An 18,826-nucleotide genomic window follows, 5' to 3' on the forward strand; every position below is an offset into this window, starting at 1 on the left:
TCCAATGTTCAGGTCAGTAATATTTTTCAATGCTCACCAAGGCTGCATTTATTTGATCAAAAATAAAGTAAAAACAATAATACTGAGAAATATTATTAAAAAGTTTAAATAACTTTTCTATATTAATACATTTTTAAAAATGTAATTTATTCCTGTGATTATAGAAGCTTATTTCCACCATGGAATAAAACAATTAAAAGATAATTGCACTTTTTTCTAGCAATTCTCATTTTTTCCGAGTTTACATCTCACAATTCTGTCGTCTTTTTTCAGAATTGTGAGATATAATAAATTTGCAATTGTGAGTTATAATGTCCAAGACTGATTTTTTTCTCTCAGCAATTCTGAATGTATAACTCGCAATTGCGAGTTTATATAACGCAATTCTGAGAAAAAAAAAAGTCAAAATTGTGAGATAAAAAGATGCAATTAATTAGTTGCAGAAACAAGCTTCCATCCTGTGATACCAAAAATTACTTATTATTATTGTTGAAAACAGTTCCACATGTAACAGTGCTGGTTAATATTTTTGTGTAAACCATGAAAAAGTCTTTAACAGAAAGTTCAAATAAAAGTTTTTATTCAAAATAAAAAAAAATTGTAACAATGTAAATGTATTTACTGTCACTTTTGATCAATTTAATGCATCCTAGCTGAATAAAGTGAATACACTTTTGGACGGCAGTGTATATTGCTCACGCACATAAACATACTGAAGCTCAGTGGTTAAACTGGGTTTAGTAATGAAAGCTTGGTTAAAATAACACCATTCTGAAATATTTAAGCAAAACATGTCAATTAGTTACCAAAATGCCTTATTCAGGGTCAATGATTGAAGTGCAGTATAAAAATGTAAAATATATCATTTCAGTCTTCCAACTCAGGTTGGAAACCAGAATTTCATTCTTTCAGTTCTGATGGGACTACATACCTAGCTCCAATCGCTGGGATGCGGGCAGATTCTTGGTCAGGGAGGTTAAATAACAGAACAGGCCCTGATACGCCTGCAGCAAGCTGGCACACATGTTCTGGTGAAGGCTGAAGGCATGCTGTAGGCACTGATCCGATACCAGGAAGGTTTTGCCCTGCAAATCATAAAAGAGAGCTTTATGCATCACTGAACGTTGTATGAAAAGAAGAAGCATTAAGAGTTTTTGCACTGTGCTCAAAGCCAGCTCCACTTAGAGATTCAATCTATTACATTTGAGATGGGTTTTCTATTCAATGAAGGAATGAAGTTTTAGTGAACTCTAGAGCTCACTATGGTCTGACAGGCACCTTAATGGCAGCTTAATGTGACTAGGGTCTCAAGAGATTTGTTGTAATGTAAAAATCACATCATCTCATTAACTGCACAGCAACAGCTCAAGACTTTTAGTTACATAATGATGTCTATTTATGGATAGCATTGAAGCTCTCACTGATATCATGAGAAAATCACTGCGTCTGTTCTTTGCTTTCTAAATGCAACGTCAGCAAAGTGTTTTTGGGTGCTTTCACACCTGTCTCATTTAGTTCGGTTGAATCGCACTAGAGTTCGTTCGGCTGAAAAATGCTACAATAGGGGCTTTCACACCGGAACTAACCACCAGGCTGGTTCCCCGAGAACTAATGGTTCCCATTGGAACCTTTTCCCGATGCATTCGCACCGCCAGTAGGAACTCTGAAGTGACGCAAGCTTTATTTTGAGAACGCCAGAGTAGGGGTGTGACGGTTAGTATATAACCGTGAGACCGACGGTTATAGTTGAACACCGTCATTAGAACTCTATAACCGCCAAAACCGTGTTATTAAAATATTTTTTACAAACATTTTTTTATCATAGAGAATGTTTAAATACTAATTAAAAACAATTGTTAACAGTCTGTGTTATTAGTGATCTACGTCGTTTCCAACTGTATTTGATTCTTTGCCAAGTAGCCTACCCCCTATACCGCCAATCATTTGAGATAGAAATAAAAGCTACGACTATGATCTAGTGATGTGCCATCATTATGAGATTTATTAAACAAAGGAAAAACATTTGCAATAATAAACATTAGCAATAAACATTTGCAATAATAACAAATGTATCATTACCGTGATCGTGCAGTTTAGCCCTTGACTGGCCCCAAACATGTTTGATAAACGAAACATAAACAGTGTGTGTATATATGATGTGTATTACATTTTAGCTCAAAAAACAATTGTAATAAAAGATTGGATCATAAGATGCGCAATATTTCGGGAGACATGGTTTTTACCACTTAATGAAGTTTTGTAAATCATCAGACATGATTTTTACCACTTCATTAAGTTTTGCTTTGTAGAAAGCCTTTCTTTAAAACGAATTTCGTTTTGTACAAATTGTATCTTAATTTTAATAAATGTTTCATCAACCAATTTCATGTAGCCTATTTAATAAATAAAAAGAAAACATAGTAGACAATATAATAACCGCGACATGCAGGCGCGGGCGCGCCGCGTTCACTTGCATTGCATTTCATTGTGAACTAGAGCGCATCTCATCGTAAATGAATGAAACTCAGCGTAGGCCTATGCCTCATACATTAGCATTAAATATCTTTGCTGCATCCTTTCTAGAACAGACAAGGGCTTTCTTGCGGCTCGCATCAGCAGAGCATTGCATCGTCCATAGACCGCAAAACAATCAGCGGATGGCGGGCGGGTGCGGCTTTGAAAAAAAAAAAAAAAACATTGGTGCGGATGTTGAGATATTAATTTTATTTGTTTAATAGGCGACCAAGTAGCTAATCAGTGTCTGCTCGTTTATTCAAACTAAGTTGTCCTATACAGACGACCTTCGCAACGCTTCGCAATCGGTCCTAGTTCCTGCGGTGCGAACACGCCGACATCCGGGTACTTCCGCCAATAGTTCTAGGAACTATGAAAAGGTTCCTCCGGTGCGAAAGCCCCCAATTAGTGTTGTTTTTGGCAGCCTGTTTTAATTTTAGTTTTAGTCTAGTCTTTGTGTCAGGCTGTCATTTTAGTTTTTATTAGTTTTAGTCACATTCATACTCTTTTTAGTCTAGTCTAGTTTTAGTCGACGAAAACTGATGACATTTTAGTCTAGTTTTAGTCAACGAAAACTGATGACATTTTAGTCTAGTTTTAGTCGACGAAAACTGATGACATTTTAGTCTAGTTTTAGTCAATGAAAATTGTATTTTAGTCTCTTTTTAGTAATGTGATTCTATTTAACCCAGTCAATATAGAATTTCAAACAAGGCTATCTTATTATAGGCTATTTAGTAGGCCTATATTTAGGGCTGTGACGGTGGCAGGTTTTTTTTTACCACCGCGGTAATGGACCAACTACCGGCGGTGGTTGGGGGGTTATTTAAAAAAAACCTCGTTTTATATTTCCACACAAAGTCGCGTGATATACACTCTGCGCTTTGAGAGGGATGTGGGACGCAGGAAAACACGAAGATATCGATCTCCATCGATCTCTTTATGATATCTTTGTGTTTTCTACTTGATGTAAATTGGTTTGAAGAGCGAATTTTATCCTCCACAAGGGCGAAATATTTAGGCTATGTTTGAGATTGCGCTGCCAGAGAAAGTGAAACTAAAAATCACCCGCGCGTGTGAAACGCGCTTTACAACTAAACTTGACGCGCCCTATGTCTATATAACAAGCACAAACTGTGTTAAAAAGAATTTGACATGCAAGTACAAATGTAGGCCATCTGTCCTACAGCGTTTTTCTACTTTACCACAGTAAAGAATACGAATATAATAGGCCTAATTAAAAGCGAACCAAGAAACGTTTATAATACCTTTAGAAAATGGGTGAGACGTGACGTGAGTGAAGATTTGGGAAAAGAAACAAGAGATTCCATGCAGGGATGAGTCACGATTTTTGGATATTCGATTAGTTTATTTAATTATAGGATATCAAATAGGTTGTGCGATTATTCTCTAAAATAAAATCTCCATGTTCTGGCGCTGATGCGGTGACGTGTTCATGTAACCGACGCTGCCAATAACATGCAGCTGTCACAAAGAACCGGCAAAAGTAATGATTATGAATGTGTCAAATACATCAATGAGATATTTTAATAGAATAACTAATGGAGTAATATATTGTTAAATTCGCTGATAATCGGGTGACCAGATCGCAATCCAGAATTTAAAGCCGACAAAGCTATGGGTTCACGCACAACTCTCTCATTCGTCGTGACGTTATAACATTTCGTCTCGTCTCGTTTTGGTCAACGAAAATGAAGAGACATTTTAGCATAGTTTTTATTTTTTTAAACCACATTTAGTCTCGTTTTTATTCGTCAACGATATTGCATTATACATGTATTTTAGTCATCGTCACATGACCATGCATTTACGTCTAGTCTCGTCTCGTTTTCGTCAGGTGATAACGGTTCGTTGACGACAATATTTCGTCATAATTTTCGTTGACGAAAGCAACACTACCCCCAATGTATAATTTTTTGCCCTTTGGCCCAGACCGAATGAACCGAACTACAGATGTGAGAGCATCCTTTGACTAATTGGATTAAAACGAAAGACACTGCACTCATTTGGCAAAAAAAAAAGGTTGATTCAGGTGATATTTGTGTGTGTGTGTGTGTCTTACATCTGGTGACAGCTGCTTGACGTAGGTGGTGCCGAACACCACAGATTCCAGTGGTGGGATGAGAGAGTCTTTGCTCTGTGCCGGAGCGTTACGATTCAGCCAGGTGCTTTTAACAGGTCGTGGGAAACTGAGGGGACAATCAAATTCAGAACACACATTTCTACTATATATTTGCATGGTAGTGTATGTTTTAAATTATATTAGATATTTTGACATTGGCCAGTGTGACATGAAGCTAATTTTGCATTGTTCTATGTGTATAAAGCATAGATGTTTGTTTGTCCTGGAAAGCACAGTAGGTCTTTAAAGCTCACAACCTACTGTCTTCACTTGTGACATATTCACAATGACTACTGTGATCTGTAGGTCCAGTTCTCCGTGTATATTGCTGACCTGATTAGAGGTTGATGCAGGGCAACCAGTGATGCGTGGATAGTGGCAGAGATGACAGACAGGTGGAAGTAGTCAAACATGACATTGACGTGCTGGTGGATGCCTCTATGGAGGCTAAAGTGCAAACGCAGCGTTCGACTGCTGATGCTCTGGAGAGAACTAGGGTCCTCGGGCCTAAACACAAACAAAAACAAACACGTTTAAATGTGAAACAATTGTCTAACCCTAAATATAGGCAACAGTAAAATCTGAAAATAGCTTTCAGTTATTTGTCTACATACGAGTAGTCGCCATCGGTGAAAAACAGGTCCAAAGACAGCTGAAAGTCCATTTCATTTAAGGACTCTTCCACCTGCAGGGGAAAATACACCATCACCATCATCACTATCATCACTAGTGATGCATACTAGGGCTGCATGTTTTCAAGTTTTTCATTAACCGTTAACCGAGGCCCTTAGCGGTTAATACTCGGTTAACCATAGTGTGCGCGCCGCAACCCCGAGATAGGCAAAATTTGCGGGTGGGACATGTCCCCACCACTATTTTCTAAGGTCGATATTGTCACCACTTTTGAAACATCTCGCGGCATGAATACCAATACAAATAAACAAAACATCTTCAGTTAACTAGCAGAGCATTCATTTCGTTCGTTTTTTTTTTTTTTTTTAGTCGATCTAGCGCTGAAATGTTTTGTTTTTTAAATCAAGTGATCAAAGTGCTCGTTGCCGCTGCGATCGAGAAGGGGCTTGTAAAACGTGCTGAGGTATTATTAATTCGTGGCCACAACAATTCACCTGATACTGATAAATATTCACCAATTCACAAAAAAAAAAGGAATAAAAAGCTGTAGTCGGCCTTCACTGAAGAGCTATCTTCACAGGGACGAAAAACAGTTTAATAATTATTATTAATTCGTGGCCACGAAATAATTCACCTGAATATTCACCAATTCACAAAATATAGGTCTTTAGCATTCACTACTTAATAGTATCAAACTGTTTTTGGCCACGTTAAATCAAAATGAGGGAGGGAAATAGTTCAACGTGTCCACGATTTATTAAAACGAGGGAACAAATAAGTCGTCGTAACAACTAATTATTTAGATCAGTGGACAGGGCGCATAAGAACAAACAGTGAGAGAGCCCCGGCCGCGCGCGCGCGCACTCTCACCGCCTTCAAACAACACGAGCGCTGTATTGCTCTCTCTCCCTCGCGCATATCAACACAGTAAAAGGTCGGAAGACCGATTGTGTTTTATAGATTAGTAGTTTGTTCATATAAAGTGTTTGATTAGCAAGTACATGTTTAGGAAATGCATAATACAAATTGTATGGGTTAATGTAACGGTAAACGGACTCTGCGGGTAAAACTGTTGTGATGAAACTGCGCATGCGCGGGGTAAAACTGCTGGTGTAAAGCTGTGGCTCTGCGGCTCTGCAGACAGATATTATTGTGCTGCGATCAGTGGCGCGGATACTGACTGACTATATTTGTTTCTGGCTCGCGCACAGCCTTCATTCTCGGACGCGCGCTTTCTTTGCCCGCTTCATATTAGAAAACTGGTCTAGCGGTCTCTGGCGGTGCAAAAATGTATTACAACTAAATTCAATGCACACCATTGACGCCACTTAACCGAGCAAAATGTTTCACTCGGTTACGCAATTTTTAACGGTTAATCGGTTAATCGGTTAACCATGGACACCCCTAATGCATACAGAGGTAGATTTTATCACAGAACTCATAGTGTGACTGTTGTTTGAGTCATTAGAGTCGCTCACCTTCTTTGCATCTAGCAGCATCATCACTTTGAATACGAGGACGTCGTTGACTACAATCTCCTCATTTTTGTAAAGGATCTGAAAGGTTTTGCTGCAGCCCACATCATCTTGAACTGTTGCTGGGAAAGCCAGATCTGAACCTGAGAGAAAACACACATTAGAAGGGCTTTACAAAGCTCAGATAGATGTGCTACTCTTCGAAATTGAACCTAAAAAAAACACATACCAAACAATCCGTTGACTTAACAGAAATAAGCTGGTATTTTTTAGAGTTCTGTCGTCTGAAACTCTTGCTTTGTGTACAAGCAAATATGGCGTGACAAAGTGAACCAATACAAGTTTGACATCAGTGGTGCCAACATCAAAATTCATTAACCGTTCGTTGCAAGATGCGCAAACACTATAAATGTCAACCTACAGTACACATGCTTTTCAGACAAAAGCTAAAAAAAATAGTAAAATAAAATAAACTTCCAAATCATACATACTGCCCTGAAACTTCTATGAGGAGAGGATGTGGATGGAGTAAAAAATAAATCTCTGTTTGAAAAGCCGTGTCTGCTGTGAGACTTCAGTGTTAACGCTCGCTGCTGTGATTGGCTAACATCTATGCATATGAAAAAACTATTACATGTGGAACTCTCTCAAAAACTTTAGCACATTTTTACTATTACAGCTCTCAAGGTTAACTAATCATGAAAAGTCTCATCCTTAAAACTTGATTTCTGCATGATAACGGATTCTTTCATCATAACTAACACACTGTAAATAAGAAATTAATTGAATATGACTAACGATAAAACGATAACGATAAGATTGATTGATTAACCAAAGACTAACGATAAAACGGACTTTGTTAAAATGGGAGTTTTGGCGAGAGTCCAGAACTCAGTCCCTGATAAACTCAAGATGTTTGATTGACAGCTCCGGCGATTGTAAAGGAAGCGTTCTTTGATCGCTTTCTATGTTTAATTTAATGACAGTTTAAATAACATTATTTTAATCCTAATAAGAGAAACAACGTGAAGTTGACCGTTTAGTCACTGGTTTGATTTACTGACACATAGACAAAGAATGACTGTACATGAATCATTACCTATTACCTATCAGAAATCACTGATCACGATCAGGCATTAGAATTAACACTTACATGTTGTCACATTACTGTATGACTGTCCATATCGTAAAAGTCTGTTTGCAAAGCCTGCGCCGAAATTGCGACTGATTTACCAAAGAATTCAGAGTTTGATGTACCAAATACAATTAAATAATGCTCAACTGAGGCATTCATATTGTTGAAAATAAATAACCACATTCCTAGCATTAATATCCTTTGGAAGTTAATGTTATTTTTAGTCCAGTGATCCTGTATCGCTCTTCTCTCCTCGTCATCTCTTTAACATGCCAGTAAGCAAGGGCCAAAGTTGCAATGATGAAGTAGGAGTTGATTTTCTTCTGCAGAGGCGGTCTTTTCACCTATAAGCACATTCCGCAGTGAGTCGTTCTCTGGGCTCAGTTTCAATAAAAGCTGTTTTTGGACTAATAAAGGATGTTTTCAGTTCTGAAACTTGCAGGATATTTTTATAGTATGATGACCTCTTATATGTCAAAAGCTCAGGGAAATTTTTATTTCTCAGTTCATGACCCCTTTAAGAGAGCCAAAGGCTACAGCTTTAAGAACTATGTTATAAAGGGAAGGTTAGACGTTTAACCCTTATACGTGAAGATAAGCTGCATTCCAATGCAAAACACCGCCTGAAGAAATCCCTGGAGGTATTGAAGCATTTCGGTAGCAAATTTCAATTTTAATTATTGATTATGTAATATGCAAAATGGCAATGCAATATGTAAAATGGCAATGTATTTTCATATTTTAATTTACATTTTCCCTCCCATATGTGTAACGTTTGGGGCAAAATTATCATTTAAATTCAATAATATAATTTTCGTTTGCTGTTTCCTACTCTAGTTTTCATATGTAATTTAAACATATTGCTTTAAAAGTCGCAAGATTCAAATGAAACAAATATCTAAAATATATCTAAATGATTAGATATGTTTAACAAGTTACAAAATACAGTCTGTTCTACTGGAAAAACAGGATGAGGTCTCAGGGATCATCAATCCAGAAACATTCAATACAACTTAAATTACATTATAAAACAGCTAGCATCATAGTTTTAAGCCCAATTAAATGTTCTTTAAATAGTCATTAAAAATTTTGTGAACATTTTATGAAGGTTAAACACAGATTTCCATTTGTTGAAAAATAAAATGTGGCATCTCACTTCTGATTATCTACCATCAACCATATCTACCATCAACCATACCACCATCGACTGCACTGAATGAGTCACGTTTATTTTAGGTGTATGAGTTTTTTTTTTTTTACCTATGGGATGCAGCAGACTGGCTTCCACCCTCTGTGGGACCCGTGGCGGCACCTTCACGCCAGCTCGGATCTGATAGAACCTGTTAATCCATAAAATAAAAATAAAAAACAGTTTTCATTAAATATTCGAGAAAAGCAAATAAAATCAAACAACTGATTGAAACAATGTTATACCATATACCACAGTTTATACACAACCAGACAAGTTCAGAAAGCTCAGGCAAAGAAAGTTTTCAAAAAAAGAAATTAATACTTTTATTCAGCAAGGATGCATTAAATGGATCAAAAGTGATAGTACAGACATTTATAATGTTACAACAATTTCTATTTAAAAAAATTATGTTTTTTTTAGGGTTCATTCATACACATTTTTACCAATAAATTTCCATGATTTTTCCATGACTTTTGAGGCAAATATTCAGGATCTACGGTTCCATGAAAGTCTATGTATAATAAAAATAAAAATCCACGCACAGCTGTGACTGTGCAAAGAACATAACGTCACGTGACTGAATGACCGAATGGCAAGTATTTGTTTAAACAAAATGATCAAACATACATTCTATTAGATATTTGTGAAACAAATTTCCATGATTTTTCCTGGAAATTGCCAATATTTTTCTAGGTTATGATAATACGAACCCTCTTTTTTTGTATTTTCTATTCATTCAAGAATCTTGAAAACAATGTATCATGGTTTGCATAAATGTTTTCAACATTGATGATAATAAGTAAAGTTTCTAAAGCACCAAATCAGCATATTAGAGTGATTTCTGAAGGATCATGTGACACTGAAGACTTTTTTTGCCATCACAGAAATGAATTATATTTTAAAATATATTCAGTTACAAAATCAGTTATTTGAAATTGCAATAACATTTCACAATAACAGGCTACATGAAAAATACAGTTTAAAAACCATTAATACAACAAAGCCTCTTGAAAATGGATCATTTCCGTTTTTTTTCAATTAAATCAGTCAGCTTTTTTTAATGTGGTTCTTAAAAACAGAAGAAGCCACTGTGACCGTCGAAGAGAAGACTCATCCCCTCTCAGTTCCTCATTTCTACTCAGAGCCCGACTTAATAAACCAGATCAGAAAGCTTCAGCACATGTCTGTATTCACGCAGCTCTGTTTATATCCTGTGCCCCATCCTCCCATGCATTTGAAATGAAAGAAGAAGCTCAGGCAACCAAAATAGAGCTGCAATTATCCTGACGAAAATATCATGACATCAAAAGCAGGAGGAGATAGGAGGTAAGAATACAAAGGGCTGGCCAGAACACAGATCTGGGAACAGGAACAAACAACTAGTCCCCTTACAGGAGCTGAAGAGTAGAATGAGGGTTGCGTTAAGCTTCCTGTCGCACAGCTGAGCAAACCCGATGGCTCTCTGTTTTTAGTTAGACCCACGGCGACAATGTCAGCAGATGTGGAATGTTAGCCTGAGGTTGCAAACTGCTGTGCTGACACCAAACAACCCTATTAGCACTGCCGATAACACAGGGTTTCTTCCTTTTCATTTGAAAAGAATCCCTTTAGATGTTTACACTGAGACATAAAAAGAGTGCAGTTACGACGAGTGTTGGGGAAGTCACTTTTAAAAAGAATGCAATAGGCTACACTATTGGCTTACTCCCTAAAAAAAAGTTAGTAATTGCATTACTTAATTACTTTTTATGGAAAGTAATGTATTACTACTTTTGCATGACTTTTTCTCATCTGGGCTGGGCATGCTTGTTTGTGTTTTAATAAAAAAAAAAATCTATTTTTAGCAAATGTAAAAAGGCCCTTTCACACAAAAAGTGAAAGGAATTAGCCTAGACTCTGAAGGAAATTCATCTGTAGTGTAATTTCTCTTAATATGGGGGCAGGATAGGTGTCAGTTAATAAATTAGAGAACAAAGTAACTTGTGTTACTTATCTGAATTTTAAATTTGAAGGTAATCCGTTACTTTACTAGTCATTTGAAAAAGTAATTGATTACGTAACTCGCTTTACTTGTAATGTGTTACCCGACACTGCTTACAATATCAATTCAACAACATATTTTTAGAACAAACACATTTTTACTTTGGATATGTAGCAAAAATAACTTTATATGCTAGTAACTGCCATACTCATCATCATACTCATACCTCGCACCCCTAGTTATATCTAGTGACTGGTTTTGAAATGTGGGCAGCACTTGTAACTTAACCCTTACCTGTTCTAAATAAAACTATGGCTTTTCATAGAGCACAATGAGCTTACATTAAATTAGGATCTTGTGCGTTGAAATACTCACGTATTGAAATACATACTTAGGATAATACTAGGTATGGAGCGTTCAGAAAAGATCTGTACTGAATTTGGGTCATTTCAGGTTGAGTCAAGTCACCTTTCTTTATATAGTGCTTTCTACAATACAAATAGTTTCAAAGCAGCTTTCCAGTGTTAACAGGAAAATTATGCATTTCAGCTGTTGTTCAGCTGAAGTCAGTTCAGTGTTGATTCAGTTCTGTTGTAAAGATCATCAATTATTAAAGTTGATTTAAAGCAGTTCAGCAAAAAATAATGTCATCGTTCAGCTCTGATCAGTTCTCAGTCAGATCAATAATATTGTTGACACATAGATCGAAACTTGTGCAAACTGCAGTTAACCTCAACTGTATTCTGAGATTATCTGCTAATTAAAATTTAATTCTCACATTAAATATGTAAATGCATTCAGCTTGTCTATATCCATGATCTACATTATTCATTAGTGGGGTTTGCGCATCATGTCTCAGATTAATCAGCTCTTTCTTTAAAAATTATTTTATGAAAGACTTGAACCAAAACAAGTTTTGGGTGAGTAGACTTAATTCCAAAAATGAAAACAAATATGAACAGATTGAATTTAGGCTTTTTATTCACATATTAACACTGATCAGCGAACATAAACAGAAGCTCAACCAAACCTGCTTGAAGCGCGGGAACAAACCTCATTGGTTCTTGAAGAAGCTCAAATGTGCTGCGTAACACGAGAATGAACCTCATTGGTTCTTGCTGAAGCTAAAACGTGTTGCGTAACACAAGAACAAACCTAATTGGTTCTTGCATAAGCTCAAACATGCTGCGTAACACGAGAATGAACCTCATTGGTTCTTGCATAAGCTCAAATGTACGGCGTAACACGAGAATGAACCTCATTGGTTCTTGCTGAAGCTCAAACGTGCTGCGTAACACGAGAATGAACCTCATTGGTTCTTGCATAAGCTCAAACGTGCTGCGTAACACAAGAATGAACCTCATTGGTTCTTGCTGAAGTTCAAACGTACGGCGTAACACGAGAATGAACCTCATTGGTTCTTGCTGAAGCTCAAACGTTCTGCGTAACACGAGAATGAACCTCATTGGTTCTTGCATAAGCTCAAACATACTGTGTAACACGAGAATGAACCTCATTGGTTCTTGCATAAGCTCAAATGTATGGCGTAACACGAGAACAAACCTCATTGGTTCTTGCATAAGCTCAAACATGCTGCGTAACACGAGAATGAACCTCATTGGTTCTTGCTGAAGTTCAAACGTACGGCGTAACACGAGAATGAACCTCATTGGTTCTTGCTGAAGCTCAAACGTGCTGCGTAACACGAGAATGAACCTCATTGGTTCTTGCATAAGCTCAAACGTGCTGCGTAACACAAGAATGAACCTCATTGGTTCTTGCTGAAGTTCAAACGTACGGCGTAACACGAGAATGAACCTCATTGGTTCTTGCTGAAGCTCAAACGTTCTGCGTAACACGAGAATGAACCTCATTGGTTCTTGCATAAGCTCAAACATACTGTGTAACACGAGAATGAACCTCATTGGTTCTTGCATAAGCTCAAATGTATGGCGTAACACGAGAATGAACCTCATTGGTTCTTGCATAAGCTCAAACGTACTGCGTAACACAAGAATGAACCTCATTGGTTCTTGCTGAAGTTCAAACGTACGGCGTAACACGAGAATGAACCTCATTGGTTCTTGCTGAAGCTCAAACGTTCTGCGTAACACGAGAATGAACCTCATTGGTTCTTGCTGAAGCTCAAATGTTCTGCGTAACACGAGAATGAACCTCATTGGTTCTTGCTGAAGCTCAAACGTGCTGCGTAACACGAGAATGAACCTCATTGGTTCTTGCTGAAGCTCAAACATACTGTGTAACACGAGAATGAACCTCATTGGTTCTTGCTGAAGTTCAAACGTACGGCGTAACACGAGAATGAACCTCATTGGTTCTTGCATAAGCTCAAACATACTGTGTAACACGAGAATGAACCTCATTGGTTCTTGCTGAAGCTCAAACGTACTGCGTAACACGAGAATGAACCTCATTGGTTCTTGCTGAAGCTCAAACGTACTGCGTAACACGAGAATGAACCTCATTGGTTCTTGCTGAAGTTCAAACGTACGGCGTAACACGAGAATGAACCTCATTGGTTCTTGCATAAGCTCAAACATACTGTGTAACACGAGAATGAACCTCATTGGTTCTTGCATAAGCTCAAACGTACTGCGTAACACGAGAATGAACCTCATTGGTTCTTGCTGAAGCTCAAACGTGCTGCGTAACACGAGGATGAACCTCATTGGTTCTTGCTGAAGCTCAAACGTGCTGCGTAACACGAGGATGAACCTCATTGGTTCTTGCATAAAAGTATTTTAGCCTGATTGTTTGCCTTTTCTGTTACAAATAATATAAAAGCAAACGCTTTACTTTTTCGCATACCATTTACTTTCTTTGTTTACCAGTTCTGTCTAACAAAGTATTAGATATGACTGACAGAGATGGTAAACTAATGAAGACAGATAATATATATATATTTATTATATATAAAAATATCGGCTTTATATCGGCCACCCTGTTCTCTAAGATATCGGCATCGGCCATCAAAAAACCAATATAGGTCGACCACTACTCAATAGTGCTGCGTAACATGAGAATGAACCTCAATGGTTCTCGCACATCAAGCAAGTGTGCTTGACCTTCCGTTTAGCACAACTGAGGTGTGAGTTGATGAAAGTTTATGTGTGAATACAAGCCTAAATTCACTCTGTTCATTATATAAAGCAATTGTGTCAAAAAGCACAAAATTTGACTAAACTGCTAGATTCAATATGGATTAGTTTTTGGATCTCTTGAACTTTTTGAAGCGCCAAAGGGGTAGTTGTGTGGACTGTCAATGGAGAGTACAGAAAGCTCTCAGATTTCATTAAAATATCTTAATTTGTGTTTCGAAGATGATCGAAAGTCTTATGGGTTTGGGACGACAGGAGGGTGAGTAAATGACAATTTTCATTTTTGGGGTGAACTAACCCTTTAAGGTGCGGTCACATTAGTGACATTTCTGTGAAATTGTGCAGGCTAAAAAGGTCCATTGTCACTAGTGTAGCGATGCATGAAGCACGGCTCGCATAGAAGTCACTTTCAATCTTAGCGAAATCTGCCTGTTCAAGCAGAAACTCAAACTCGCATCAAGTGAAGCTCCCAATTGCATGGATTCTTATTAAATGTAATTGTTTGCAGAGCAACGGTAAATGTGACAACATATTTACACTGCAATTTAAACCGTATAATAATGCAGTTATTAATCAGGTTACCAGCCAACTGCCAAGTAACTCTGTAGTATTTACTCTGTTCATCTGGCAATCGGCAAGTGTTAATTTTGGACCTTGACTGCAACTGACTGAAAAAAAAACTGGTTGAAACAGCAAAGTATTTTGAAATGTCCCTCTACGCAAGCCAACTAATGGAGAACCAATCAGCAACATGAAACACAACTGTACAAGCAGACACTTGTGACGTGCCTGAACAGAAATAATTGTGAGGAGACTCCTAAATTATGAATTCTAAGAAAAGCTGGTGCACATTTAGACAGAGAAGCCGAGACTCGCGCCGGCAAGCGACGGCAGGAATAACATAGACTGTCTAGTACTGTAAGAAAGCATTGCGCGTTGTTATTATCAGTAAAGATGATCTCATATGGAATGTCTAAATGGAGATAGTGGCAGGCTGCAAGTGGTAAGTTTTAGCAATGTGCTCAGCAATTACATTTTTAATTCTTTTAATTCTATTCAATGTCAAGAACAAACCAGGGTTTCCCAATTAGGCTCAAAATTGAGACTAACTCGTAGACAAAAAAGCGCTATACACATAAATTTAACTTGACAAACGGCAAGAATTTCAGAACAGGAACCTGAACCTGGGAAACCCAAAAGGGATGCATATTGTTCACACTTTTGATTATCATTCAGTTTTGTCTTCCTTCCAACGATCACATCTTAATCCAAATACATGCTGTCGTTCCTCATCATTTGTCTATATAAACTAGACAAACTTTCTAAAGAAAAAATCCATCTTGATGGAGAGCAGGTGCCTGATAAAGCATTATCATACCAAAGGTATCCTGTGTAATCTATTCCTCTTTCTTTATTGTTTTAGTCATGGCTGCCATCCAAGATCATCTTTGAAAATATTTTATCTGTGTGTGCTACCCAACCTGGAATGACACTTTCTACAAAATAAGATCTTTAGTGGAAAATGTTCTTACCCTCTTTGGAAAAGATCCACATTATAGAACTTGTGGAGCTCCACAGAGAACTCCACCGTGGCCTGGACCTCCGTCATGCTGGATTCAGGGCTGGAGGACGGCCTGTCTCAAACGATCTGCAGCAAAACTGTGCAGATACAGAACATATAAACAAATTCATCAGTTGTGTCATCAATAGTGGGAGGACCGGAAAATAAGTTTAAACACTGAAATTTAACCAGAAAATACATTGAAACATAGAAATGTGCAAAAATGTTAAAGAAAATATGCACATGTACATCCGACCGTATATGAGTATGCACACTAACAGACTAGCCTATTAGCCTAACTAGTATTTAGCTTTGTGTGAGGAGCAGATCAAAATATACACTATTGTTAAAACATTTGGGGTTGGTAAGATTTTTAAAATAAGTCTCTTATGCTCATCAAGGCTGCATTTATTTGATCAAAAATACAGTGATAACTATAGTCAAATATTATTACAAGATGAATTTGATTTCCATTTTAATGTATTTTAAAAACTTATTTTATTCCTGTGATGGAAAAAAGTGAATTTTCAGCATCATTACTCCAGTCTTCAATGACACGATCATTCAGAAATCATTTTAATATGCTGATATGGTGCTTATTCTTCTCATTATTATTAATGTTGAAAAAAGTTGTGCCGCTTATTTTTGTGGACACTGTGATACATTTTCAAGATTCTTTGATAAATAGAAAAAAAAAAAACATGATTTATTTAAAATATAAATCTTTTGTAACATTGTGTCTTATCTGTCACTTCTGATCAATTGAATGTGTCCTCCTTACGAAATAAGTTAATCTCTTTAAAAAAAAAATCTTACTAACCCCAGAGTTTTACAGTACTGCAAGTACACTGATAGTCTTCCCCTTCGCTGAAAAACACAGAAATAAAAGCATACAGGTTTGAATCAACATTAGGGTGAGTAAATAATGACAGAATTTTATTTCTGATATCACTCACTTGCACTCGAAATGGAACAGAATCTAAAAGTCTTTTAGAAGACTAGCCTAAAAGTCGAAAAGTTCCAAAAAGAACCCTCATGCACTTTCACATGCAAACAAAATGCCCTTCCACTTCACCAAGCAACTCTGACCCAAGTTCATGAAACGAGTTTGACTACCTCCTGACATTTAAACTCCACAAATATAGCAGAGGCATTCACGTCTGCAAGCATGCATGAATTAACATACAAGACAGTGTATTCTCAGCGCTCTTCACCTTAATATCTTTAAGCACTGCCTGTGCTTGTTCTGAATTACCAGAGAATGCTTTCACACACCCCACAGGCTTTCAGAATGATTCACCCTTATTTGCAAGTCACACATACAGTACTGAGGTGTGATGCAAGATCCTGACAAGTCCAGCACACTTCAGAGGATTCGATGCAAATAACTCCGCTATTGCTGGCTAGACTCTCCCGCGGGGGTCTCTGGAGGATTTCATGTCCTTTGTGGCATTATCAGGGACTTTAACTTTCATTAATACAGATTAGCTACCTTAAATGAAAGGCGAACTGCAGTCGCTGATCACATGCAAACCACAAAGTCAAATCAGATCAACCACAGCAAGATTTTCCTTCCAAACATGTGTTAAGCTGGTGATAAGAGCACAAGAGCACTGTCCCACTGTCTTAGCGCTGCGTACGCAGATACAAACAGAAAACAGGCCATTTGTGTAAGGACTGCCACTTTCCTTCCTTTGAGCTGTGCTTGTGAAAATTGAGTTACGATATTTCTTATTGCTCTACTTCTTGGCATATGTTCATATTCTTGTGTTTTCTGCTTTCTTCCACTCTCTCTCTCTCTCTCTCTCTCTCTCTCTCTCTCTCTCTCTATTGAGCAAAACAGTCAAGATAAGAAGTAAAAATCCTATTCAGTTCTGTAGCTATTTAGTGATAACATATTTTAAATGTTGAGACATGCCTATCAGCTCAGTCATGTTTCTGTACAAGCCAGAAGTCTGTTATTTCAACTTAAAAAATAATAATAATACTATACTATTAGTATAATGCTAAATACTGCATTACCTACAATTCTGAAGATCCACAATTCATAGGAAAAATTTATGTACACACTGCCTTGAACATTTTTCTGACTTTTAGCCTATGTGCTTCAAAACAAAATAAGACTCTTTTTTTCTAATCTTGATTTATTAAAAAAAACTAATGGTTTATTTTAAGACTTAGAAGTAATACAAATACTTATGGAGAAAATAATGGGGGAAATATGTTACATTGAAAATTGAGTGATTTGGGTCTATGTATGTAACGTTACGTGTGTGTGCGTGTAAAAGATAATATATGATATTATCTATGTAAACGACTCACCCGTCCTGACTCGGTTCAGTATCTTCTCTCTTCATGTTAACTGATCAACACAATCCTATATAAAAGCACAAATAAAACGTATTTAAACCTAACTAATAAATGTTTCATGTTTCTAAAATACAACGTTCAAATAAGCATGTGATTGCATTTGATAATTCAACTACCCATTATAAATTTCATTTGATTTTCAGTAATATGATTAACAATTTCTCAAATACTAAAGATTTAAACATGATTTGTTGAACAGCTTTTGTTTTTAATTCCTACTAGGGCAGTTAGCTCTAGCGTTAGCCTGTTTTGCTTGTCAAATGACCAGCTTTCACAAACATCACACTATTTGGGTAAGTTAACGGACACGTTGTCAACCTACAAGCTCAAATACAACAAACAGTAATAGTTGATAAAAAAATATCTGGCTGCTATGTAAGTTAATTGAAAACCACGTACATGTATCCGCTTCGGGAATTTGGGCCTCAATCCGCGGGCTGGATTTCAGAGCGATCCCGCCTCGACGCTCCGATCACTACGCTGCTTAATTCCTCTGCATGTCGATTAAAATTCTGTTATGTCCCGTCCTCACAGCAAAGACTTAAAAGTCCAGATCGGTCGGATTGGATGAAAAATGAATCACATCTCCGTACGGTGTGCGGTGAGAGTCGTAGATCGTAAATATTGTCTAAACTTGCTGTAAGAGTGAGTTTAAGGGAGGCGCTCACAACAAGCCGGTACAACACTGGTCACTATCAAAGGC

The 18,826-nt window shown here is 37.2% G+C and overlaps 1 protein-coding gene across 3 annotated transcripts in view; it reads right to left on the reverse strand.

Annotated features, from left to right (window-relative positions):
• Positions 1–18,826, reverse strand: part of fam135a (family with sequence similarity 135 member A) — a 29,022-nt gene extending 10,196 nt beyond the window's left edge. For 2 of the 3 annotated variants that reach the window (XM_081351509.1, XM_081351507.1), the window contains exons 1-10: positions 18,523–18,820; positions 18,076–18,130; positions 16,574–16,620; positions 15,725–15,851; positions 9,161–9,240; positions 6,769–6,908; positions 5,272–5,342; positions 4,991–5,164; positions 4,598–4,724; positions 932–1,085 (exon numbers count right to left, since the gene is read on the reverse strand). In XM_081351509.1, coding sequence (XP_081207635.1) covers positions 932–1,085; positions 4,598–4,724; positions 4,991–5,164; positions 5,272–5,342; positions 6,769–6,908; positions 9,161–9,240; positions 15,725–15,801 — 823 coding nt within the window. In that variant the 5' untranslated portion in view covers positions 15,802–15,851; positions 16,574–16,620; positions 18,076–18,130; positions 18,523–18,820. Of the gene's footprint in view, positions 1–931; positions 1,086–4,597; positions 4,725–4,990; positions 5,165–5,271; positions 5,343–6,768; positions 6,909–9,160; positions 9,241–15,724; positions 15,852–16,573; positions 16,621–18,075; positions 18,131–18,522 lie in introns of all 3 variants that reach the window. The other variant, XM_081351508.1, reaches the window with a different exon arrangement.

The sequence above is a fragment of the Scardinius erythrophthalmus genome (genome assembly GCF_964197995.2).
Source record: "Scardinius erythrophthalmus genome assembly, chromosome: 21".
Lineage (NCBI taxonomy): Eukaryota > Metazoa > Chordata > Actinopteri > Cypriniformes > Leuciscidae > Scardinius > Scardinius erythrophthalmus.